We start from the raw sequence: 26,808 nt of genomic DNA on the forward strand, positions 1-26,808 counted from the left end.
TTCAGTGTTGTGAATACGTGTACACACTCTTAGAACATAGCCAGATGTATTCTCTACTGTATCTCAAATAGTTTCAGGCTCGAAAGCAAGGGGTATGTTGGGATGAACAGAACTCTGACTCTTGACTTCTCTCTTTCTCTCCTCCTCCTCTCCATCCTCACTCTCCTCTAGCTTGTTTCCCCAGGCAGAAGCTTGGGTGTCAGTGTTGATTTCAGGTGGCAGCGCTCAATATGTGACAAACTGCCGTTTAAAGAACCATGCATTATAGATGAGACCAGATGTGCTGACTGTCACTTCACACCCTGCTCTGCGTTTTCCGTATCATCTTGTCCCTTCGCTGCGACTCACCCCATCCTGACCACTTTGTAAGCTAATTGTCTCAATAGCATATTTATTTCTTCTCAAACAGTTGGCACTTAATCCAGTGCGGTTAACTTGGGGCTTGAGTGCCCGTCCCAAGGTTATTTGCCAGTAAGTGGCACACAGTACAGTGCATTCGGAAAGTATTCAGACCCCTTGATTTTGTTACGTCAGAGCCCTACCCCCCCCCCCCTTCAATCTCCACACAATACCCCATAATTACAAAGCAAAAACATGTTTAGACATTTTGCAAGTTTATTAAAAAGAAAGAAAAAACCACATTTACAGACCCTCAGACCCTATACTCAGTACTTTGTTGAAGCACCTTTGGCAGTGATTACAGCCTTGAGTCTTCTTGGGTATAACGCTACAACCTTGGTACACCTGTATTTCGGGAGTTTCTCCCATTCTTCTCTGCAGATCCTCTCAAGCTCTGTCAGGTTGGCTGGGGAGCGGCGCTATACAGCTATTTTCAGGTCTCTCCAGAGATGTTTGATCGGGTTCAAGTCCGGATTCTGGCAGGGCCACTCAAGGACATTCAGAGACTTGTCCCAAAGCCACTCCTGCATTGTCTTGGCTGTGTGCTAAAGGTCGTTGTGCTGTTGGGAGGTGAAACTTCGCCCCAGTCTGAGGTCCTGAGCACTCTGGAGCAGGTTTTCATGAAGGATCTCTCTGTACTTTGCTCTGTTAATCTTTCCCTCGATTCTGACTAGTCTCCCAGTCCCTGCCGCTGAAAAACATCCCCACAGCATGATGCTGCCACCACCATGCTTCACCGGTGGGATGGTGCCAGATTTCCTCCAGACGTGACGCTTGTCATTCAGTACAAAGAGTTCAATCTTGGTTTCATCAGACCAGAGAATCTTGTTTCTCATGGCCTGAGAGTCCTTTAGGTGCCTTTTGGCAAACTCCAAGTGGGCTGTCATGTGCCTTTTACTGAGGGGTGGCTTCTGTCTGGCCACTCTACCATAAAGGACTGATTAGTGGAGTGCTGCAGAGATGGTTGTCCTTCTGGAAGGTTCTCTCATCTCCACAGAGGACCTCTGGAGCACTGTCAGAGTGACCATCGGGTACTTGGTCACCTCCCTGACAAAGGCCCTTCTCCCCCGATTGCTCAGTTTGGCCGGGCGGCCAGCTCTAGGAAGAGTCTTAGTGGTTCCAAACTTCTTCCATTTAAGATCTTAAATGCTGCAGAAATGTTTGGTACCCTTCCACAGAGCTAGTTTTCTGTCTCGGAGCTCTATGGACAATTACTTCGACCTCATGTCTTGGTTTTTGCTCTGACTTTGCACTGTCAGCTGTGGGACCGGTGTGTGCCTTTCCAAATCATGTCTAATCAATTTAATTTTACCACAGGTGGAGTGTAATCAAATTGTAAAAACATCTCAAGGATGGACAATTACTTCGACCTCATGGCTTGGTTTTTGCTCTGTAATCAATGGAAACCGGATGCATCTGAGCTCAATTTCGAGTCTCATAGCAAAGGGTCTGAATACTTAAGTAAATAAGGTATTTCTGTTTTATTTTGAATACATTTGCAAAAATGTCAAAACCTTTTTTCACTTTGTCATTAAGGGGTATTGTGTGTGTGTGTGTTGAGGATTTGTTTTTTCTTTAATCCATTTTAGAACAAGGCTGTAACGTAACAAAGTGTGGAAAAAGTCAAGGGGTCTGAATACTTTCCGAATGCAATGTATGTGCAAGAGCACAATCATTCTCAATTTGCAGGACTCTTAAATCATCTGTTGTCTGAATTAAGACTGTGCATGGCTCTTTAGGTTTGTTCAAAGGTCACAAAGTATTCCCTGCTGGGCATAAAGAGCAGCACAGTTAGTTATACATAAATCTCATTATGTCTTATTGATTGACATCCTCTAAACTTGAGTCCCAGAGGAGGAGGGACATGATACATGAACATTGAGGAATTTTGCCAATACTTCCTTTTCCCAAAAATAACCAGGTAATTTTCTGGAAGCTATTTGTTTGCTTTTCCCATCTTGAATGTTGTGAAGTTGATGCCATTTTCATTTAAGTTTAATTGAATGTGCTTTGGAATTTAAACACGTTTGCAGAGCAGTCAGAAGCAAGATGGGAATCTCACTGTCACCTATATGCATCTTAGCCTAGATCTCATTCAGTCTTATGTGTTGATTCCTATTCCATATTTTCCATTGAGGCGAGTCCTCTTATAGATGATTATAACTATTGTTGTGCTTCTCTATTCCCATAGCTACTTCATTATTACTCATGGTACTGCATCACACATGTTCTTTTGAAAGTTTTCCCATGCTCTTTTTGGCCCACCCAGTCCTTCCAAGCCTGGAGCTGTCCTCCAGGTCTCCCACATATGAGGGAACATATCTTGGGCAAATACATCCTCTTCATGCCCCCCACCCCCTCTCCCTGTTAAATTGCTCGCCCTAAGGGCCACTGCACCTGTGGTGTCTCTTTGTGTGGGGGGCAGTTCTCTGTCTCTGATTTATAGCCCTCAGGTGAAGCCTTCTGGGATGTGTGTGTCAGAGGGAGAAGAAACATAAAACGAATTTGGATAAAACTCAAACTAACACCCCCCCCCCCCCCCCCCCCCATCCTTGTTTTTGTAATCTGTAGGCCAACTCATTATTTCCTGATCAGAGATGGGAGAAACATTCCTATTTCTCTTTTTTGGTCTCTGTCTGCAGCAGTTAATCTCAGCACCAATAATACAGTATTTTCAATCTCTTGAGTGTTCTGTTTAGTGAAAAGCATGCACACCTATTCATTCATTCAGTCCTAATGAGTTATAGAAAAGGGTGCCTTGTGTCTTTACGCATGAGTTAGACTTCTTGAGCATTTCCCTCCAGATTTTGGGGTGTGACTCTTCAGCAGGAAGGAGGATGTTTTATTCAGTAGGCAGCTGGAGCAGAAGGCGCGATAAGAGGGGAAGTGTGATTATGATAGCGATCGGCCATGCATCGATACTCTCCCCTCCGCGCAACGCGACACCCTCATCCAGCGTGCGGCTCACACTCGCCATCGATCTTGCCTGGTAACCTGAACCGCTGCAGTTTGTTTCCAAGCAGATCCATGGTCGTGGTATCAGTGCCACGAGGCATGTGGAGAAAGAGTGACAGAGAGTATCAACTCTGTAAACACAGCAGTGGAGGACGCCCCAACATAATGGCTGGAACGGAGCAAATGGAATATTTTATACCACATATTCTGCTCCAGCCATTACCACGATCCAGTCCTCCCCAATATGACATACACAAACACACTTGAGGTCACCTCATCCCACTTGAGGTCACCTCATCCCAGTGAAAGAAAAAATGCTGCTACCCCCACACATCATTATTGAATAATTTTTTGTTAATTTAAAATTAGGCCTACATATAGGAGTTTTAATACAAATACATCACATACTGTATGTCATTGGCAGACTCAAGGGAAATGTGGAGATACAATGTGTACTGATACATGGCCACGCCAGCTATGTTGAGCTGCTATGTGTTCTTTTTCCTGATAAATCAGATAATGGCGCCACTATAGACTACATAGCAACAAATGTAGTTTATGTATACAAACTGACTGGAATATTTTTTTCTCAAACAAAATAGTAGGCCTACACTTCATTATCAATATTAACCCATAAAATAATTCTCCTCTTAATAAAAACATGTATCTTCCGCCATCTAGCGGCGTATATTAGTACTGTATTTTGTTTGGCCGCCCAGTAGAGGGCGTGTTTAAACGTTTAACTACTGCAGGCTACATGAGTGCAAAATGCTGAGCAACACTCAATACCTGTTAAACACCACCAGACTACAGACCGAGCAAACAGTTGAAGAGGGACAAACCGCTAAGGTTTGATAAAGCATTGTCCTCACAAATAAAAAAGTATGAGTTTCAGCTCTAAATCCTCCTTAACATAGACCTATCTTCTTCCACTGTGATGTGACTTACATATTTGTGCCTTAGGTCATCCTCCCCATTTCCCCTAGTAGAGGTCAGAGACCTAGTCAGCTCATTTGGGCTACATTTCTTTAGCTTCCCTCAGCCTGGCGACCAGCCCAGATCTCTCTACCCCCCCCCCCCCCCTCTCTCTCCCACTCTCCTGTCCAAACACACACACTCCTTTTCATAAGAAAATGTTATCTATTATGCACAGTGAAATAATCCATGACCCATATTAATCCTTATTAAAATGATTAGTACTCACCCCCTTTCCTCCACCACCATTCACATTGTTTTCCAGACTCAGTTTCAATCTCTTCTCCTCTCATTTTTGCTACAGTCGTATAATGCAGTAAACTAGATTCCTGTTTACATAATGCCCTCTATAAAAAGAGGGCACAAACTCTCTCTCTCACACACACACACCTAATGTACCTGGGTCTTCCACTTATCTCTCACTGTCCAGCCACTCTAACATAACCTTAGTCTCTACCTTAATCTAACTCTCATATTATCTCCAAGTCCAACAGGTCCCATGTGAAACTGTGCCAACTATGGAGAGAGCTGACGTCACACTGTGGAAAAGTGGTACAGAGGACAGGACGGGAGAATCCTAACATTACAGCACAGTCTAGTTCTAGGTGAACCACTTTCTGGGAGTAGAATAGTCTTTGGCACACACATTTTCATTTTCTCACCAGTTTCCCACAAAATGACATGCTTGGATGGGGAAAATCTGATTATATAATTAACATGAGTTTATATAATTGCTTGAAAATGTGTACTCTATTTTTGGGTGCAGTTTCAGTAGTGGCCAGCAGACAGCAGATTGAATGGAGGGAGCTCAAATTGTGTGACAGGCTGACAGTTGCTCTGTAGACAGCTGTCGTGTGTGTTCAGGCCTACCAGTGCTTCAGATGTTTACACATGCCATTGAGACATAATGCATTCCTTCCTCTTCTGCTCCAGTTCCCTCTCCCCCATAAGGAGAAAAATGCTACAGTATCGCTCAAGAAGTTTTAGGAATGCAGTGCAAGATATCATGGTGGTGACAGCACTGTATACTTCGCTATATTCTTTCCCATTATCTTCCTCCTTCATTATTTATGAAGTTAGAAGGCCTATGGTGGTGGCAGGTAGCCTAGCGGTAAGAGCGTTTGGCCAGTAAACGAAAGGTTGCCAGTTTGAATACCTGAGCTGGCAGGGTGAAAAATCTGTCAATGTGCCCTTGAGCAAGCCACATAACCATAATTTGCTCCAGGGGCGCAGTACTACTATGCCTGACCTACACAGTTCACTGCACCTATGTGGCAATATATATATATATAGTAAATCACAAAAGTGAGTACACCCCTCACATTTTTGTAAATATTTGAGTATATCTTTTCATGTGACAACACTGAAGAAATGACACTTTGCTTCAATGTAAAGTAGTGAGTGTACAGCTTGTATAACAGTGTAAATTTGCTGTCCCCTCAAAATAACTCAACACACAGCCATTAATGTCCAAACCGCTGGCAACAAAAGTGAGTACACCCCTAAGTGAAAATGTCCAAATTGGGCCCAATTAGCCATTTTCCCTCCCCGGTGTCATGTGACTCGTTAGTGTTACAAGGTCTCAGGTCTGAATGGGGAGCAGGTGTGTTCAATTTGGTGTTATCTCTCTCACACTCCCTCATAGTGACTGGTCACTGGAAGTTCAACATGGCACCTCATGGCAAAGAACTCTCTGAGGATCTGAAAAAAAGAATTGTTGCTCTACATAAAGATGGCCTGGGCTATAAGAAGATTGCCAAGATCCTGAAACTGAGCTGCAGCACGGTGGCCAAGACCACACAGTGGTTTAACTGGACAGGTTCCACTCAGAACAGGCCTCGCCATGGTCGACCAAAGAAGTTGAGTGCACGTGCTCAGCGTCATATCCAGAGGTTGTCTTTGGGAAATAGACGTATGAGTGCTGCCAGCATTGCTGCAGAGGTTGAAGGGGTGGGGGGTCAGCCTGTCAGACCATACGCCGTACACTGCATCAAATTGGTCTGCATGGCTGTCATCCCAAAAGGAAGCCTCTTCTAAAGATGATGCACAAGAAAGCCCTCAAACAGTTTGCTGAAGACAAGCAGACTAAGGACATGGATTACTGGAACCATGTCCTGTGGTCTGATGAGACCAAGATAAACTTATTTGGTTCAGATGGTGTCGAGCGTGTGTGGCGGCAACCAGGTGAGGAGTACAAAGACAAGTGTGTCTTGCCTACAGTCAAGCACGGTGGTGGGAGTGTCATGGTCTGGTGCTGCATGAGTGCTGCCGGCACTGGGGAGCTACAGTTCATTGAGGGAACCATGAATGCCAACATGTACTGTGACATACTGAAGCAGAGCATGATCCCCTCCCTTCGGAGACTGGGCCGTAGGGCAGTATTCCAACATGATAATGACCCCCAAACACACCTCCAAGACGACCACTGCCTTGCTAAAGAAGCTGAGGGTAAAGGTGATGGACTGGCCAAGCATGTCTCCAGACCTAAACCCTATTGAGCATCTGTGGGGCATCCTCAAACGGAAGGTGGAGGAGTGCAAGGTCTCTAACATCCACCAGCTCCGTGATGTCGTCATGGGGGAGTGGAAGAGGACTCCAGTGGCAACCTGTGAAGCTCTGGTGAACTCCATGCCCAAGAGGGTTAAGGCAGTGCTGGAAAATGATGGTGGCCACACAAAATATTGACACTGGGCCCAATTTGGACATTTTCACTTAGGGGTGTACTCACTTTTGTTGCCAGCGGTTTAGACATTAATGGCTGTGTGTGTAGTTATTGAGGGGACAGCAAATTTACACTGTTATACAAGCTGTATACTCACTACTTTACATTGTAGCCAAGTGTCATTTCTTCAGTGTTGTCACATGAAAAGATATACTCAAATATTTACAAAAATGTGAGGGGTGTACTCACTTTTGTGATTTACTGTATATATATATATATATATTTGTTTTGCCTACATAGTCTACAACTAGTTTCTTAAACTATTTGTTGTCTCACCACTATCCACATGTGCACAACGCTGATTATAGGGCAGGCTCGTTTAGTCCAACAGGCCTATGTTGCTTAAATAATTATAAATACATTTTTTTTCCCAACTTTCTATCAACCTTGAATACCCGAATTGGAGCTATGCCTTTCAACCACTAGGGAAAAACCACTAGGGATTTTTTTCAAAGGTTAGTGCAATCCGGCATCCTTGGGACATGGACATCACTCCCAAAAACCAAACCTTAACCGTTTTAAAATGTCCACTTCAATGGGGGGGACGTCCCAATGATCCCAGATAGCAAGGACCTATTTTCTAACTACAGAGAGGAGGGGCCGGTGAACATGGAATGAAAACCTACTTCGAGTTAAAAGCTGGTTTAAACACCAACGAAATTACGCAGACCAGGACGAAGGTCTAGAGAAGGTTCACAGTATTACCGATCAAGAGGATTTCCCACTTTGACAAAAATAAGAAAGAGACTTTAGTTTGTCCTGGCACGGTTTATGGTAGTCTGTTTAGAAAGGAGAGATGAGTCTCGGATCCTGATTGGAGTTGACAAGCGCGCTCCGCTACTGTATCCAGCCTTTCAACCCCTCTCTCCGAAACCAGGAAATCGTCGAGGTGTGCTTATCTTTATCCTGCTTGTGGATCGTAGGCTACCCCTTTGCGGGTAGATACATGTGTATCTCGCCGATATCGTCGTCTTTTATTTAATTGTTTTGCTTTTGAACCGGGCTCAGATCTGAAGCCGAAAAAACTGCATCGGAGTGGATCTCTATTCTCGCCTAACAATGAGGTAAAGCGGGTCAAATCTGATCGGTCTGTTCATTGTGTTTATTTTGTTTTGGAACTCCAATACAACAGTTTTGTGCGCTTGTAGTGCTCGAGCATGGACGGTGCACGTTTTTGTTTGGAGCCTATCACATGATTTATCATGTAACACCGATAGATCTCGAACTGTTTCGGTAGTCTAGTTTGGACTCAAGATAGACTAAACATGTCATTATTAAAGTGACCGCCAGACTAGACCAACTTGTTTCAATGTAGAATACCTAATACAATGTTTCACTTTGTAGCACAGTTGAATTTTGGAACGGGGCTGAGTGAGAGAAGAATCAGAGAAGTGCAAGCTAGGGCGCTGTGTCTGTCTGGTGTCAGTCAAAAATGTATATGACTCTGTCCCCTTGTCATACAGTAGTAGCCTGTTGCTCTGTCATAGTTGAACATATTGTTTAGTGGCCTAATTCCAGTACATTAGGCCCAGAGGGCATTAGAGCGGGTAACTTGTACTTTACTTGAATGACAATGTGTCCCGTAGTGATTTTAGGTTGATCATGAAATCAAGATTTATTGTGGCCTATTTGGGAAATGGGACTGCTGCTATCTGCAATGGTGCCCTGTGGTTGAGTACTCTGTGTAAGCTAGGCATGTAGCTGTCTGGTCAGCTGGCTTGCCGTATAACACCACGTATCCATGCAAGGTCTCTATTTTTTTCCCTCTAGTAGTTGGCCAACCAGGGCTGTACACGGAACCAAATTGCGCCGAGCATGGAACACTCCAGTCTACAAATTCCACATCCTGTTGAAGCTTGTGCAGTTGGCAATTACATGCTTTGAAGCAGACACTGGTTAGGCTTTTCTGGAATGTATTTTTTTTTCTTCTGATTCAAACACAATGGCCACTCGCAAATGACCTGGGCATATGTACATCTGTATACTCTGACTCTATCCACAAGGTATATTTGTAGTGTTTCCATAACCTGTGCAACAAGTTCTTTATCTTTAACCAATCTTGAATCTCTCACTGCTTTTGTAAAACCTAGTTGGGCAAGTAAGGCCTTGTATTGTTTTTAACCTGTTGCTGATCACTTTGGTTTACTTTGTTAAAACCAGCACTGACCTCTAAGCCTCCTAAATGAATGGGCTCCGGCCCCACCTAAAGAGGTCATGTCATTTACCTTGCTTACATAATGGGTGAGGTATGTAATGTTGTCGGTCACATCAAGTTCATTGTCCTCCAGCATAGTCTACCGTATTTGAATGTTGACACAGAAGTGCAGCCAACTGGTTAAATGTTCCATGGTTTCTCCCAATATAGGTAGGTCTAGCCCTAGATCCTGAGCCGACCCAAATCTAATAAATAGAAACCTCAGTCAATACATCCAAGGCAGTTTGTTACATGTTCTCTGTCCACCCTGGCTTTGCATACATTCTCCCTATAAACATAATAAGCTGAGCCTTTCTGGCCAGTTTCCTCCATGTTTTTCTCTGACTGTATGCACACTGACACACAGGAAATAAATCAGTCTTCATTAATGGCAGCTGGAGGATTCATTGTTATCAAAGTGACGCCTGCTGTGACTCGCTCCAGGTGTCTGGTACTAACTGACTCCCCCCTGGGCTGGGCTAGCATACAGTAGGCCTACACAGGACACCCTTCAGGTGTAAGGTGGTTGTGAAAATGCCACATTGGATCTAACAAGTCATTCCATGCGCTGTGTTGAAATCAAATCAAATTTTATGTCACATGTGCCAAATACAACAGGTGTAGGTAGACCTTACGGTTGTTGCCCTCCTACGGCCTCCTCCACGTCTCCTGATGTACTGGCCTGTCTCCTGATAGCGCCTCCATGCTCTGGACACTACGCTGACAGACACAGCAAACCTTCTTGCCACAGCTCGCATTGATGTGCCATCCTGGATGAGCTGCACTACCTGAGCCACTTGTGTGGGTTGTAGACTCTGTCTCATGCTACCACTAGAGTGAAAGCACCGACAGCATTCAAAAGTGACCAAAACATCAGCCAGGAAGCATAGGAACTGAGAAGTGGTCTGTGGTCATCACCTGCAGAACCACTCCTTCATTGGGGGTGTCTTGCTAATTGCCTATAATTTCCACCTTTTGTCTATTCCATTTGCACAACAGCATGTGAAATTTATTGTCAATCAGTGTTGCTTCCTAAGTGGACAGTTTGATTTCACAGAAGTGTGATTGACTTGGAGTTACATTGTGTTGTTTAAGTGTTCCCTTTATTTTTTTGAGCAGTGTATATACTGTATGTCTACAAGCAACAGCTCTTGCCAGTTTGACATTTTCCCCTTTCACTCTCTCCACTATGCGCACATACCTTTTATTTTTTTCTTCAATATTTGAGTCATTTAGCAGACACTCTTATCCAGAGCGACTTACAGGAGCAATTAGGGTTAAATGTCTTGCTCGATTACTGGCCCAACTCTCTTAACCGCTAGGCTACCTGGCGCCTTGTGTGTTTAGAGTAATAGAAGGCTGCTCTCATCAGTTTTTAAAATGTTCCCCTTTCACTCTCCATGCTGAGCACATGTAGTATTGATCTACTTAAAAGCAAGAACACCGATTCTGACTCACCCACAGTCTCCTTTTATTTCTCTCACATCATTCTTTGTCTGCCTGACTGTATTGAAATGAGCTATGGAGGCCAGACTGGAAGGGCTATGGAGGCCAGACTGGAAGCCGGTGGCTAATGTAGACTCACAGGGAGGGTATTCCACTTGCTACCCTCCCCTCCCCCTCTACCATCATCAGTGATCTTTTGACCCTGTGACTCCTGGTTGAGGAGTTAGGAGCTATTATGCCTGATGTTTAGGTGTTTGTCTAACTTAGTCTCTGTTTGACACAGTCATTAGTAACATTCATTGCTGTAATCATGTAGTTAAGACTTTTATGGCACAACGTTGTTGTGTATTTGTCATCACTAATCATTTGGTGTATGTTGGTATGGTGATTTTTATGTCTCCGTAAGTAAACTATTTCCTTAATTTCTTTTTTTCATGAAAGTACATTCAGGTGGGTTCCCTGTACAAAAATCAATGGGATTATCCCTCACCACAATGAGAGACCGTGTGGTAATATTCACCAAAAAATACTTTGCGCATCATTTATACATTAACCCTGAATGTCGCTGTGGCCGAGCAATCTGTGCTATGCATTATCACAAGCTCTCCCATTTAACGCTACTGGCCTTTTATGTCACCACCTGATCACCACTACCCCATAACAATTTACCCCCATCAGTGCTACTTGTTCTAGGGCAAATAAATAGGCCTTTATGTGGGGGCCTGCCTTGGGATTAGAAGCAGTGCACAATGTACAAAACCTTCTATTGTTTCAATAGGGCCAAATCCAGTTTCCTTGGTGGTTGTTGTGGGTTTTCTTCTATTACTAAGCATCTAGATTACAATATCCCCCCCTCTTTGTTCAGAGGTGTTACTCAAACGTATACAGTCTAGGCATCTGTAGAATGGTGGGTAGGGCATGGTAAACCGGAAGCAACAATAGGGCTTTGTTCATTGCCACTGACAAGAGAATCCTCTACACCCTCCTATAGCATGGCACACTGACGGTGAATCAAACGCACGCTTCATATAATTAGGTACACCTCTCAATTCTATGAAATTGCGCAAACGCCAAACATAACGCAGTGTGTTGGGATAGCACTTAGCTCTGGAGCCTGCAGCCTTGCTTGCTCGGTCCTAGTGGCTATCAGAGGGTCTAATTAGCCGCTACTCCCTCAGGTTTGGGACACTTGTACATATAGTAGAGGCGCGTGAATGAGCAAACGGAGGGTCGAGGGTAAGGGGTGATTGGGATTCAGCCTGACACTCCCATATTTACCATTTAAGTTCTTTCCTTCCTCCCATATTTACCATTTAAGTTCTTTCCTTCCACCCTAGCTAGTATCCTTCCACACACGGCAGGGTAGCCTAGTGGTTAGAGCGTTGGACTAGTAACCGAAAGGTTGCAAGTTCAAATCCCCGAGCTGACAAGGTACAAATCTGTCGTTCTGCCCCTGAACAGGCAGTTAACCCACTGTTCCTAGGCCGTCATTGAAAATAAGAATTTGTTCTTAACTGACTTGCCTAGTTAAATAAAGGTAAAAAAAAAAAAAAAACACCCATATTCCTCATTCCCAATGCTCCCAGTTTCTCCTATTATATCCCATCAGGGAGAAATGTAGTGCTGCAGCTGATCCATATAGATGCTATAGGTCAGGAGGAAAATGTGCTTTCACAGAGCCACTGTTGTCTGGAACAACCGTCATCATATTCTCCTTCTGGTTCCCTGGGCAGCTCCAGGCCTTGGTTGGCTTTGTCCCAACAAGCCCAGGGCATCAGCATAGCTACACAGGGTACAAATTGCACCGTCACTGTGGAGCTGTAGGTGAGCGACTAACCACTAGGCATTGGATACCATAGAATTAGGACCTAGAATAGTCATTTAATAGGATCTCTGTGTTGGATACTCTAAAAGTGGTTGCTGGAGTGGTTGCTGGCCATGGATGAGACAGGCTGGGTCTTGTTACAGTAGCCATGGTGGAATGATTTAATGCATGGTCAGCAAAGGCTGCCATTTCTCCTTCCTCCTCTTCTCTTTGTCTCTCCATTCATAAGTCTCTCTTCCTCCTTAGGCAAATATTAATGTCTAGTGATTCACTGTTGTTCTGAATCAGATTGCTAATGGGCACACACACACAGAGTAGGTTCAGGAGAGTGCCACTCCATAATGTGGCATAATGGAGTGGAGAACGGTTTTATAGTGACAGCCATCGTACTCTCTCAGTCATGTCTACTGACTTTCCCCTACAGCCATACATGAGGATGCTGAGAGTGCATTGACTGGATAAAAGCTATATTTTGGTTGGAAGATTTATATCGAGGCTCAAGCGATGCCACTGTGGGTTAAATAGATTGGGCATCAAAAACTATTTCCTGCATGGGTGACATTTTTGTGAATGGTTAGCGAAGCGACTAATCTTGTTTACCGAAACGATCAGCTTTTCTGCTATCGCGGGACTGGTTGCCTCTTCAGATCTCCCAGTTGGGTCTCTCTGTCTGATAATATCTATGTTGAATAATTCTAGGTTTTAGTAATTTGGATACCTTTTCAATGGGTAGTGAATTCATGTATCGTCTCTATTGAATGTCCACAATGGGCTGTAACTGTAAAAATGACCACCTCATTCAAAAGGTAGACTTACTGATCCTCGTTCCATTGCTTCATTTTCAAGTAATAACATGTTCATGCATGAACTTTAGTGACCACGAGGCAAGTTGAACCGTTTTGAAGACACCGTGCATACCATCAAAGAGTAGGACAGCAACATTTGATAGATACATGATTTGATTGTGTACTTAAGATGAAAATGAGACTTCCTGTGTCTTAAACAGCATTGACCCGTTTTGAGGATAGTGATAAAGGATTTTCCACTACTACTACTCAGCATCTATACTGAACAAAAATATGAACGCAACAATTTCACTGAGTTACAGTTTAAAAAAGGAAATCAGTCAATTGAAAAACATTTATTAGGCCCTAATCTATGTATTTCACATGAATGGGCAAAGCCATGGGTGGGCGTAGTCCTACCCACTTTTTAAATGTATCTTTATTTAACTAGGCAAGTCAGTTAAGAACAAATTGTTATTTTCAATGACGGCCTTGGAACAGTGGGTTAACTGCCTTGTTCAGGGGCAGAACGACTCATTTTTACCTTGTCAGCTCGGGGAGTCGATCTTGCAACCTTTCGGTTATTAGTCCAACGCTCTAACCACTAGGCTACCAGGCCCACCCACTGGGGAGCCAAGCCCAGCCAATCTGAATTATTATTATTTTTTACCCACAAAAGGGCTTTATTACAGACAGAAATACTCCTCCGATTCTTCAGCTGTCTGGGTGGCTGGTCTCAGACGATCCATCAGGTGACGAAGCCGTATGTGGAGGTCTTGGGCTGGAGTGGGTACATGTGATGTGGTCTGCGATTGTGAGGCCGGTTGAACGTACTGCCAAATTCTCTAAAATGATGTTGGAGTCGGCTTATGGTAGAGAAATTAACATTAAAATCTCTGGCAACAGCTCTGGTGGACATTCCTGCAGTCAGCATGCCAATGGCACGCTCCCTCAACTTGAGACATCTGTCACATTTTAGAGTGGCCTTTTATTGTCCCCAGCACAAGGTGCACCTGTGTAATTATCATGCTGTTTAATCAGCTTATTGATATACCACACCTATCAGGTAGATGGATTATCTTGGCAAAGGAGAAATTCTCACTGACAGGGACTTCCACAATACTTGAGAAGCTTTTTGTGCGTATGGAACATTTCAGGGATCTTTTATTTCAGGTCATGAAACCAACACTTTAAATGTTATATTTTTGTTCAGTGAAATATATAGCTAATGCTAAGTGTCAAGCCAGAGGCATGCAGCACTCACAGACCTCCATAAAAGTGAGTTATCAACTCAATATAGATTCTATCCTTCCTCGCTCCCTCTTTTGTGCACGGTGGGCACAGTTTCATACCCATAGCATATTCTCTGGAGATGTGGACATGGTTACATGTCTGGACAACAGATAGGGAGAGGGTGGGGAGTTTCTCTTCATCTCTCAACCCCTAATGAGGGGGATCTTCTCCAAGGGGGTTTGCCTCCTCCTCTGCCTCCTTAGCTTCTCAGGGAGGATACGCTTCGACATGTAAAAGGAATTAAGCGAACGCAGAGAGGAGAGTGATGATTCGATGGTCCAAATAAGGGCATAGTGAGTGCCAGTCACAACCCCCCCACAGCGCTTCAGGAGCTGGAATGCTGCTTTTGCTCCTCGGCCTCTTTCAAGTGGTCAGAGGCCTGGCCCAGACAGCCAGGGAACGTTTCCGCAACGTTAGGGAGACCTATTCCAGAGAAACTCAGGCACCGATGAGTCAGCACACAAAGAATGCTGACGCAAAGAATGCTGAGTGGTTTGAACTTGACTGAGAAAGAGAAAGTGAGAGAGTTGGTGCATAAGAGTTTGAGGCCGAACATAAGAGACAGAGAATGAGAGTCCGACACCTTCTGAGAGAGACAGGAAAAAAATATAGCCAGCGTATGTGGCTGACAGGGGAGAGACTAAAGGCAGTAGCCTAAAGTCTGTGTCGCAGCATGCTAGGACCTGTGTGAGGGAGTAGGCACGCGGAAGGGAGGGAGACGGAGAGAAGGATAGAGTTAGGAAAGTTACCAGCAGTAGGCCAAGGATTACCACAGGGGCCCTGGTCCTTCTCAATCTTTAGTCTGGGGCTTCAGTAGTCAGACAATCGCTCCATATGGTTAGCCTCTTACAAATACCTGTACTTCAAGGGGCTGAGGTATGCGATCCATCTTCACAACGACAGTGTCTTCACAACTGTTTATTTGGACAGCATTAAATTACTTAGGCTGTACGCTGAAGAGGATGCTCTGTGTTTTTGCATTTGAGAGATTAACACTACTTGTTATTCAGTGAAGTTACTGTCTGTGTGTCAGTGTGTGTCAGTGTCACTTGGGCCAGAGGTATCACTGAGTCTGTGATGTCACTGACAGCCCTGTAATTGACTGGAGGGTAAATTCATTGAGGACAATACTGTCAGATGACACTGGTAACTTCAACTTTAACTTACATTTTTGAGCCAAAACTAATGCAATTGTTTTGATGTTTTTGTACATAAACTGGATAAGAGGTCACACGGCTGGTCACCTATGCCCCTGTCGTTTGTGTGTGTGTACTCACCTGGTGGTGCTAGAGAGAGTCCCAGGTTGTGCGCTGTATCCTAGAGAGACAGGACCAAGTTATTTCTACTCTGCTTTTAAGAATGTGTGATATCGGTATCTGCATCATCATCCACGACATGGAACTGTGGTCTATATTTTTATCAAGGCTGAGAGGGCGAGTTAGCGTTGCTTTACTTTTCATTGTTTTAGCTCTCACTTCAAAGGAGATGTTTTTGAAAGCATTTAAAGTGGGCTGAGAGGGAAGAGGACCTATGAGTGAAATATTATTTGTTCACATTTCCAATAGGTGTGAAGTCCTCCTGAGATCTGAATAAACTGAAAAATAAAAAGCTTTTGGAGTAGAGCACCGTTATTGATTTGTATATGACTGTATCTGTGACCAAATTAGAGCGCAATACCGATTTTTGTATTGATCTGTTGATGTGATGTGCTATACTGGACAGTTTGTCTGGCATGAATGACCACAAGGCACAATGGCAAGACATGGCAAGCACTTAACATACTTTTGTATAGATGTGTATGTGGACACCGCTTCAAATTAGTTGATTCAGCTATTTCAGCCACACTGTTGCTGACAGGTGTATAAAATCAGGTACACAGCCATGCAATCTCCATAGACAAACATTGGCAGTAGAAGGGCCTTACTGATGAGCTCAGTGACGTTCAACATGGTACTTGTCATAGGATGCCACCATTCCAACAAGTCACTTTGTCAGTTTTTGCCCTGCTAGAGCTGCCCCGGTCAACTGTATGTGCTGTTATTGTGAAATGGAAACATCTAGGAGCAACAACGGCTCAGCCAAGAAGTGGTAGTCCACACAAGCTCACAGAACGGGACCGCAGAGTGCTGAAACGCGTATTGTGTAAAAACCATCTGGCCTCGGTTGCAACTAGAGGTCGACCGATTAATCGGAATGGCCGATTTAATTAGGGCCGATTTCAGGTTTTCATAACAATCGGTAATCGGCATTTTTGGACACGATTGTGGCAGACTACATTGCACTCCACGAGGAGACTGCGTGGCAGGCTGACTAGCTATTACGCGAGTCCAGCAAGAAGCCAAGGTAAGTTGCTAGCTAGCATTAAACTTATCTTATAAAAAACAATGAATCTTATCATAATCACTAGTTAACTACACATGGTTGATGATATTATTAGTTTATCTAGCTTGTCCTGCGTTGCATATAATCGATGCGGTGCCTGTTAATTTCTCATCGAATCACAGCCTACTTTGACAAACAGGTGATTTAACAAGCTCATTTGCGAAAAAAGCACTGTTGTTGCACCAATGTGTACCTAACCATAAATATCAACGCCTTTCTTTAAAATCAATACACAAGTATATATTTTTACACCTGCATATTTAGTTGATATTGCCTGCTAACATAAATTTCTTTTAACTAGGGAAATTGTGTCACATCTCTTGCCTTCCGTGCAAGCAGTCAGGGTATATGCAGCAGTTTGGGCCGCCTGGCTCGTTGCGAACTGTGTGAAGACCATTTATTCCTGACAAAGACCGTAATTAATTTGCCAGAATTGTACATAATCTTGACATAACATTGAAGGTTGTACAATGTAACAGCAATATTTAGACTTAGGGATGCCATCCATTAGATAAAATACGGAACGGTTCCGTATTTCACTGAAAGAATAAACGTTTGTTTTCGAAATGATCGTTTCCGGATTTGACCATATTAATGACCTAAGGCTCGTATTTCTGTGTGTTATTATGTTATAATTAAGTCTATGATTTGATATTTGATAGAGCAGTCTGACTAAGCGGTGGTAGGCAGCAGCAGGCTCGTAAGCATTCATTCAAACAGCACTTTCGTGCGTTTGCCAGCAGCTCTTCGCTGTGCTTCAAGCATTGAGCTGTTTGACTTTAAGCCTATCAACTCCCGCGATTAGGTTGGTGTAACCGATGTGAAATGGCTAGCTAGTTAGCGGGTTGCACGCTAATATCGTTTCAATCGGTGACATCACTCGCTTTGAGACCTTGAAGTAGTTGTTCCCCTTGCTCTGCAAGGGCCGCGGCTTTTGTGGAGCGATGGGTAAAGATGCTTCGAGGGTGGCTGTTGTCAATGTGTTCCTGGTTCGAGGCGAGGAGAGGGACGGAAGCTATACTGTTACACTGGCAATACTAAAGTGCCTATAAGAACATCCAATAGTCGAAGGTATATGAAATACAAATGGTATAGAGAGAAATAGTCCTAATAATTTCTATAATAACTACAACTTAAAACTTCTTACCTGGGAATATTGAAGACGCATGTTAAAAGGAACCACCAGCTTTCATATGTTCTCATGTTCTGAGCAAGGAACTTAAACGTTAGCTTTTTTACATGCACATATTGCACTTTTATTTTCTTCTCCAACACTTTGTTTTTGCATTATTTAAACCAAATTGAACATGTTTCATTATTTATTTGAGGCTAAATTGATTTTATTGATGTATTATATTAAGTTAAAATAAAAGTGTTCATTCAGTATTGTTGTAATTGTCATTATTACAAATAAATAAATAAAAATCGTCCGATTAATCGCTATCGGCTTTTTTCGGTCCTCCAATAATCGGTATCGGCGTCGAAAAATCATAATCGGTCGACCTCTAGTTGCAACAGTCAGTACTGAGTTCTGCCTCTGGAAGCAATGTCAGCACAATAACTGTTTCTTTGGGAGCTTCATAAAATGGGTTTCCATGGCTGAGCAGCCTCACACAAGCCTAAGATCACCATGCGCAATGAATAACTATGCATAGTCACTTTACCCCTTTATGTACAAATTACCTCGACAAACCTGTACCCCCGCACATTGACTCAGTACTGGTACCCCCTATATATAGCCTCATTATTGTGTTTATTTAGTAAATATCTTCTTGACTCCATTGTTGGTTAAGGGCGTGTAAGTAAGCATTTCACGGTAAGGTCTGCACCTGTTTTATTTGGCGCATTTGACAAATAAAAGTGTTGGCTGGAGTGGTGTAAAGCTCGCTGTGGACTATGAACTGTGGAGCAGTGGACACACTTTCTCTAGAGTGATGAATCACGCTTCACCATCTGGCAGACCAACGGATGAATCTGGAGTTGGCGGATGCCAGGAGAACGCTACCTGCCTGAATGCAGAGTGCCAACTGTAAAGTTTGGTGGAGGAGGAATAATGGTCTAGGGCTGTGTTTCATTGTTCGTGCTAGGCCCCTTAGTTCAAGTGAAGGAAATCTTAGTGCTATAGCATATTTCCTGTTTCAGCATGACAAGGCCCCCGTGCACAAAGCGAGGTCCAGAAATGTTTTTTCGAGATCGGTGTGGAAGAACTTGACTGGCCTGCACAGAGCGCTGACCTAAACTCCATCAAGCACCTTTGGGATGAATTGGAATGCCGATTGCGAGCCAGGCCTAATCGCCCAACATCAGTCCCCGACCTCACTAGTGCTCTTGTGGCTGAATGGAAGCAAGTCCCTGCAGCAATGTTCCAATATCTATTGGAAAGCCTTCCCAGAAGAGTGAAGGCTGTTATAGCAGCAAAGGGAGGACCAACTCCATATTAATGACCATGATTTTAGAATGCGATGTTCAGGTGTCCACATACTTTTGGTCATGTAGTGTATGCGTGTCCAACATGTTCTGCCAGATTAACAGAGGGATAGAAGGCCAAAGTGGAACAAGTGGAGGGAAATTGTTTAGCGGAGGGGGCTTGAGCCCAAAAAACAGTAGACTGATTTAACTGGTAGCCTAAGTATGAACGCAGAGATGAAGAAGAGGATTGAGGGATTAAGAGGGACGATGGGGGCCAGATGTGGAGACTAAGAGAGGGGGAGGAAGAAAATAAGGAGTGTGGAGAAGCATGGCGGGATTGCCTGGTAAACAGAGAGGGAGAGCCACTGGACCTGACTGTACTTGTCAGTACAAGCTCTGAGCAAAGCCTTATACAGACATTTCTTAGAGCGTGTGCCCCAGTCGTGCACTGCAGTTTCCTGTTAACCCCTCACTGACTGAGAAACTATAGGCTCCCATTCCGGCTCCAAATGTCAGTGTTGGCTAACTTGGAGTTTCTGTCTTTCTATTTTAATTCTCCGCTAAACTTGGTCTTTGAGTTTGGTTTATTGGTTCTCCTGTAGGCGTTGTCTGTCTGTATTCAGGCCATAAACTTATCTTAATGTTATTATCATAATGTTATCAGTTAGGTTGCTAGGAGCCTATAATTTGTCATCTTGACAGACAGAATATTTTCATAACCTTTGCATGCAAGAGCACTTGGTTATGATTTTAACACGTGCAGTAGCCACAGCTAATGTTTCAAGGGTATGTGAAAATACCTCAGATTAAGACTGAAAATGACCATTGCCTGGTTGAGTTATTTTAAGGTTCAGCCAGTGACCTATTGGCTTTCACAGTACACTCTCACAGGTTAAATGAACTAGTCAGCTAGTTAACACTTAGCTTAACTACTAGTCTAGACTCTTAGCTAACCTTCAAGGACTGCATTATATGTGTTGTTTGGACACTGTCACAGGAATAGGTTGTTTATGGCATTTCTTATTCATGGTTCATTCAGAAGCTAATGTGTGAAAAACGTGTGTCCATGTAGCATCCTGCCAACCTCTCGGACTCTGTCGACGTATGCACACACATGTAGTCTCAATATCTGTAGATGTATCAATAATTCACTCTTCACTCTGTCCTCCTGAGCCTATGCTTTCTCTCATATTAAAAATGCATCTGTTTCCCAGTCCTTTTCTCTGTACCTTCCCAGTTAGCAGCAGCCCTCACTGCTCTATACCTGGGTGAGTCACGTTCACTGAAAACAAATGTGAGAAAACCTTTTAAAATAGAATATTGGCATACTTGCTGGTTAAGTTCAGCTGGCACCTCTGTTTCTGTGCTTACTGACCACAATCCACGTCTCTCTTTCCTCACACCGTTATGTCCCCAGCCAGGGACATCTTTATTTTATTTTTTCCATCTATTAACTTCTTTCTTCTTTCTTCACCTACCTTACCTAACAAACATTTGGGTCAACAGTGAGCACATGAGTGTGTAAACTTGAAAGGGTGTGTGTTTGTGTGTGTGTGTGTTCACTAGTCAGGCTGAGTCAACCCTTATTAGGCATTGCTGGGAGCAAGAGGTGGGCTGTGGCTACAGAGCTGTGTCACAGGAAGTGGGAGATTGTATCACGGGATGGATGGATGGAAGGAGAGGAGGAGTGGGGAAAAGAGATTGATAAATAAAATTAGTCTGCTCTTCCTGGTTCTCTCTCGACTAGTCTAGACTTTGGCAAAAAGACCATTGGCTACACATGTACTGCAATGTGAACTCATCATGCCTGGACCGATACCTCCGGAGGTAGTGCAGGGCAGTGTAAACACAACTGTCTCCTTGACACCACTCATACAGGACAAATTGTTATAGCATAGCAATGTTTATGAAACAGCTGAAATGTATAGACGTTTCACTTATTTTTCTTTAGTTTTTACCTGAAATTGTAGTAACAGCCAGTTACATCTGAAATTGTTTCAATTGCTTTTACCTCAGTGACTTCCATGATATTGATGATATATATTCCATGATATACAATGAAGCCTGGTTTGTTCTAAGGTATATTTTAATATGGTAGCTAGTGTCAGCCTAAGAGCTCCAAATAGTTATTGTTCAGCTAAGCGTCAGCATTCAGCTACAGCCAGCACGTTTTACTTAAGGATTCAGAAATTATACTGAACAAAAATATAAATGCAACAATTTCAAAGATTTTACTAGGTTACACTTCATATAAAGAAATCAGTCAATTGAAATAAGTTCATTAGGCCCTAATCTATTGATTTTTCTTTTTTTCACATGACCGGGAATCTGTTGGTCACAAGTACCTTAACATTAAAAAATAATAATAATCTGTATCTGGTGTGACCACCATTTGCCTCATGCAGCACGACATGTCTTCTTCACATAGAGTTGATCATACTATTGATTGTGGCCTGTGGAATGTTGTCCCACTTCTCTTCATTGGGGCCCAATGTCGTGCCATTCATCCGCCGCCAACACCTCATGTTTCAGCATAATGCACGGCTCCATGTTTCAAGGATCTGTACACAGTTCCTGGAAGCTGAACATGACGCAGTTCTTCCATGGCCATACTCACCAGACATGTCACCCGTTGAGCATGTTTGGGATGCTCTGGATCAACGTGTAAAAAAAAAAAAAAGTGACTACATAGACTATCTGCATTGACCCTCCTATTTTATTTTTATACTGTCTCTATGCACATTCTATACACTCACTCACCACGACCAACACACACACACACACCGCTCCTCAGACTCATCTCTCGTAGTTGAAATAGGGACTCTGTCACTCACTCACTCAGCCTTGTCTGAAGGTCAGGGACTTCTCCTTTATGTGACTAGGGGAGTGTGTGAGCCTTGATATGAGCCAGAGTATCGGGGTGGCCCTCACTATCTGTCTGTCATTGTCACCATGTCTGGCTCTAGTCAGTAACACTTGTCTGTCAGTGCCACTGCACATAAGCCTACTTGCATAACACTGCAGTCCTCTCCTATAGATTGATTTGAATTTCCAGTAGTATCTAAAATGTGTTCACTTTCTCTAAAAGACCAGGGGCTGCGAAATGCCAAGGTTACTATTAGCTGGTACATTTCCCTAAGAACAGGTTGGCCAGTTTGATTGCTTCTTTAATCAGTACAACAGTTTTCAGCTGTGCTAACATAATTGCAAAAGGGTTTTCTAATGATCAATTAGCCTTTTAAAATGATAAACTTGGATTAGCTAACACAATGTGCCATTAGAACACAGGAGTGATGGTTGCTGATAATGGGCCTCTGTACGCCTATGTAGATATTCCATAAAATATCTGCTGTTTCCAGCTACAATAGTAATTTGCAACATTAACAATGTCTACACTGTATTTCTGATCAATTTGAGGTTATTTTAATGGACAAAAATTGTGCTTTTCTTTCAAAAACAAGGACATTTATAATTGACCCCAAACTTTCGAACTGTAATGTACCTCCTTAAATGAGCCATTTAGATTATTATTTACTTCAGCTGGTTTGACTCTTTTTGTCAATTTTTCTGGTGTTTTGTGGTGGAAAAATAAGCGGGTCGAGTATACATTTTTGTGAAGCTTGCATTCAATTGCCACTCCCTGTTGCACACAAGTTTCCATTCCCCCTGTCACAAGAAGATTCATGGCTGATTTTAAGAGGAAATCTAAAGTAACAATTTTTTGACCAAGTTACACTTCTCAAAAGGCGCTGACTTGGTGGAACGACCCTACTGCATTCCTGCTCTCTCTTTTTCTCCCTCTCTGTGTCTCCTATTTTATCTTTATTTAACTAGGCAAGTCAGTTAAGAACAAATTCTTATTTTCAATGATGCCCTAGGGTTAACTGCCTAGTTCAGAACTGCTGATTATTTTTTTTTTTACCTTGTCAGCTCGAGGATTCGATCTTGCCACCTTTCGGTTACTAGTCTAACGCTCTAACCACTAGGCTACCTGCTGCCCCGTTGCTCTCTCGTCTGTCTCTCCTACTCTTCCTCCATCGCTTCCCTCACGATGTCTCTCTCTTTCATACATGCACTAACATCTGGTAAATGCATCTGCATATTCTCACAATATACATGTCAAGGGAGGACCTAAACTTAGACTATACACTCACAGGCATATAAATGGCCTGTTGATTGTGCTGAAGAGACACCATTCAATATGGTGTATTACCTGTTGCTCCCTCCCTTCATTAAGAGTGTATTGAGTTGGCTTGCATCAGTGCTCGGGGGTCCACTGACAGCCATAGTGTGACAGTGGCTGGGTGAGTTTGAACAGAGCAACTGGACGATGGCCTGTATGGACTGGCTCAACTCTCAAGCATGTCTTGTTTATGGCAGCATGTGACCTAGCTCATTTTTATGATTCTTTCTCCCTCTCTTCTCCCCTCCCTCTCTTCCTACCCTGCTGTCCTCCACTATACTTTCCCCTGGTTCCCTCCTCCATTATTAGCCCCTCTCCCACCATCCCTTCTTCCCTTACTCTTGGCCCCCCTTTCTCTCTCTAGCTCTCTATCTATTCAACTCTAAGCTTTTTTTGCATAATAAATCATTACACTGTCTCTCCTTTAGTGAGTCCAGTATCTGCCAGGCTCGTGCTACGGTGATGATCTACGATGATGGGAATAAGATGTGGCTCCCGGCAGGAACAGGGCCTCAGACCTTCAGCAGGGTCCAGATCTACCACAACCCCTCCACTAACGCCTTCAGAGTGGTGGGACGCAAGATGCAGACAGATCAGCAGGTAGAGTGCGTGTGTGTCTATATGTACAGTATCTATGACAATGGGTTTTAGTCTGTGTGCATGCTTGTTTCACTGATTGTGTGTGTTTGGTCTTGTGTGATGTTGTTCATCATCAACAGCTTCAAACCTCTAGTACCAACAAGCCCGGCCAGCTGGAGAACTGTGAATCAGCCCTTTATCCACCTATGGCCATGTGCATGCAGGCTAACGCCCACTAACCACCTCTGTGACACAAGCACAAACACCCTACCTCAGGTTCTATGTGCTGGTTCAAAGAGTTGTGTTCTGTCTCCTGTAGTTCCCCCATCAGGGCCAACAGGCTAGTACAGTCCTGGGTGAGACCTGTCAATACTTACAACTCCTGTACTGTCACAGCTTTAACAATAGAACGAGACAAACAGCACTATATATACTGAACAAATGTATAAACACAACATATAAAGTCTTGGTCCCATGTTTCATGAGCTGAAATAAACGATCCCAGACATTTTCCACATGCACAAAAAAGCTTTTTTCTCTCCAATTCTGTGCACAAATATTTTTACCTCCCTGCTAGTGAGCATGTCTCGTTCGCCAAGATAATCCATCCACCTGACAGGAGTGGTAAATCAAGATCAGGGTCTAATGAATTTATTTAAATTGACTGATTTCCTTATGAACTGTAACTTAGTGAAATAGTTGAAATTGCTGCATGCTGCATTTATATTTTTGTTCAGTATAGATATAGTATCTCACCATCCCATCCCCCTCTCTCTTCCCCCTCTCCTGCTCTCTCTCCGTACAATTATTTCTTTAAACATCCAGTCGCCTGAGTGTTTCCCATAGACGTATCTTAAAGTGGATTATGTTTCCTGAGAGGTATTTGACCAGCTCAACCATTTCCTGTGACAATTAAGGAAGCCTTCCCCCTCTCTCTGAGTATCTCTGTCCCCTCCCTCTGTGTCTGCTTCTTTCTCTCCCTGACTCTTTTGGCGTGGGGAGTTTAGGTGCTCGCTCGCTCCTCCGCTCTGTGGAATTCAGGGGTTTTAAAACAAATAGAGAAACGATGCATCAGCACATTCAAACTGAGTCACTCAAACCCAGAGCACCATGGCCTGTATTGAATCACCAGGCTGGTGCCACCTGCTGGACTGATATAGACCTAGAGTACATTTCTCTTGTCCAAACTGGATTCCTGTCCTTGATCTGAAAGCACAGGCTGAGTGCAATGTGGAAAAAGCTTTCAATTAGGAAGATGGAAGAGAGGATACCATGCCACATTAGACTGAGATGCACCCTAAACACTAACACTTAGGGTTGGGCGATATATCATGATTACTGGTATGGATCCACATACCGGTATGGATTTTTATCACTGAGTGTTTGTATTAAGGTCTAATATTGCCATTACACATGTAGTTCCTTCCATACAACATGAGTAAGGACCGTTCACTTCTCTAAAATCTGCAGTTTGTCCATTTCAACTATACAGAGCATCACCTTGTTTCTTGATAAAGAAGTGGGATATGACGTGGATGTCGATTTAAGGCAGCCCCCCGCACCTCTCTGATTCAGAGGGGTTGGGTTAAATGCAGAAGACACATTTGAGTTGAATGCATTCAGTTGTACAACTGACTATGTGTCCCCCTTTCCCTTATCCATGATATGCCAATGTTGGGAGTGTCATGACTCGTGTCTTGACTCCGACCCCCTTCTCTCTAAGGTGGTGATTAACTGTCCGATTGTGAAGGGCCTGAAGTACAATGAGGCCACGCCCAACTTCCACCAGTGGCGAGACGCGAGGCAGGTGTGGGGGCTCAACTTCGGCAGTAAGGAGGATGCCGCCCTCTTCGCCAGCGGAATGGCCCATGCACTGGAGGTGCTCAACTCCCTGGCAGACGCAGGTACGATTAGAATGGATTTTACATGTAGCCTTAACATACATGACAACATGCTTTACAATACCTAAAGGCACAGCACAATCTGAGAAAGAATTGAGAGATGCATGTGTGGAAACATGAGCATGACTTGCATCGCACAGCTTTTTTAAGTCATGCTAAGAAAATCTCTTTATCTCCAGGTTACGCTACCCTCCCCCGCCCAGTGTCAAATGGACCCTCCCCAGAGGAGCTGGAACAGCAGCGGAGGTACCAAGTGTGGGATATCCGGGGGGGAAGTACAGTACACTCACCTTTACTTCCACATTGAGTTGTAATTAAGGGTTAGTACAGGTATCAAGACAAGACAGTTTCATATGACCAGTCCCACTGACACGGTTTTACATAACCACACTGACTCAGAGGATTTGTCAGCATTAGCCTTACGCCGCTTAGCCCTCAGCCAGCCTCTTGAGGTCGGAGGTTGAAAAGCTAAAGAAGGTCAACTCCTCTTTGACATCGAAATCCATCCTTTCCTACCTCTTCCTGTGGACCCTACACTCGCCAAGGATACATCCAGCTTTACCCCTAATCTCATTTAGTCTAAGGGGTAATATGACACATTGTGGAGACTCTGGGATAGGCTGGCAAGGTTGTCCGTCAAATGGTGGTAGTAATGGTCACAGATATGATTGTCACGAGGGCGCCGACAGAAGGGCGACATCTTACGAGTTCCAAGTCGTTTGCTATATAGTGACTTTTATTGTGTTTCTTTACTTTTCTT

At 43.6% G+C, this 26,808-nt stretch overlaps 1 protein-coding gene across 2 annotated transcripts in view; it reads left to right on the forward strand.

Moving 5' to 3' along the window:
* The first annotated feature begins 7,530 nt into the window (after positions 1 to 7,530).
* vaspb (vasodilator stimulated phosphoprotein b) overlaps positions 7,531 to 26,808 on the forward strand; it is a 28,666-nt gene continuing 9,388 nt past the window's right edge. Inside the window, exons 1-4 of one of the 2 annotated variants that reach the window (XM_055895459.1) lie at positions 7,531 to 8,115; positions 23,997 to 24,168; positions 25,871 to 26,051; positions 26,228 to 26,294. In XM_055895459.1, the coding sequence (XP_055751434.1) occupies positions 8,111 to 8,115; positions 23,997 to 24,168; positions 25,871 to 26,051; positions 26,228 to 26,294 (425 nt within the window). In that variant the 5' untranslated portion in view covers positions 7,531 to 8,110. The remainder of the gene's footprint in view (positions 8,116 to 23,996; positions 24,169 to 25,870; positions 26,052 to 26,227; positions 26,295 to 26,808) is intronic. The other variant, XM_055895460.1, reaches the window with a different exon arrangement.

The sequence above is a fragment of the Salvelinus fontinalis genome, chromosome 33 (genome assembly GCF_029448725.1).
Source record: "Salvelinus fontinalis isolate EN_2023a chromosome 33, ASM2944872v1, whole genome shotgun sequence".
Classification (NCBI taxonomy): Eukaryota; Metazoa; Chordata; class Actinopteri; order Salmoniformes; family Salmonidae; genus Salvelinus; species Salvelinus fontinalis.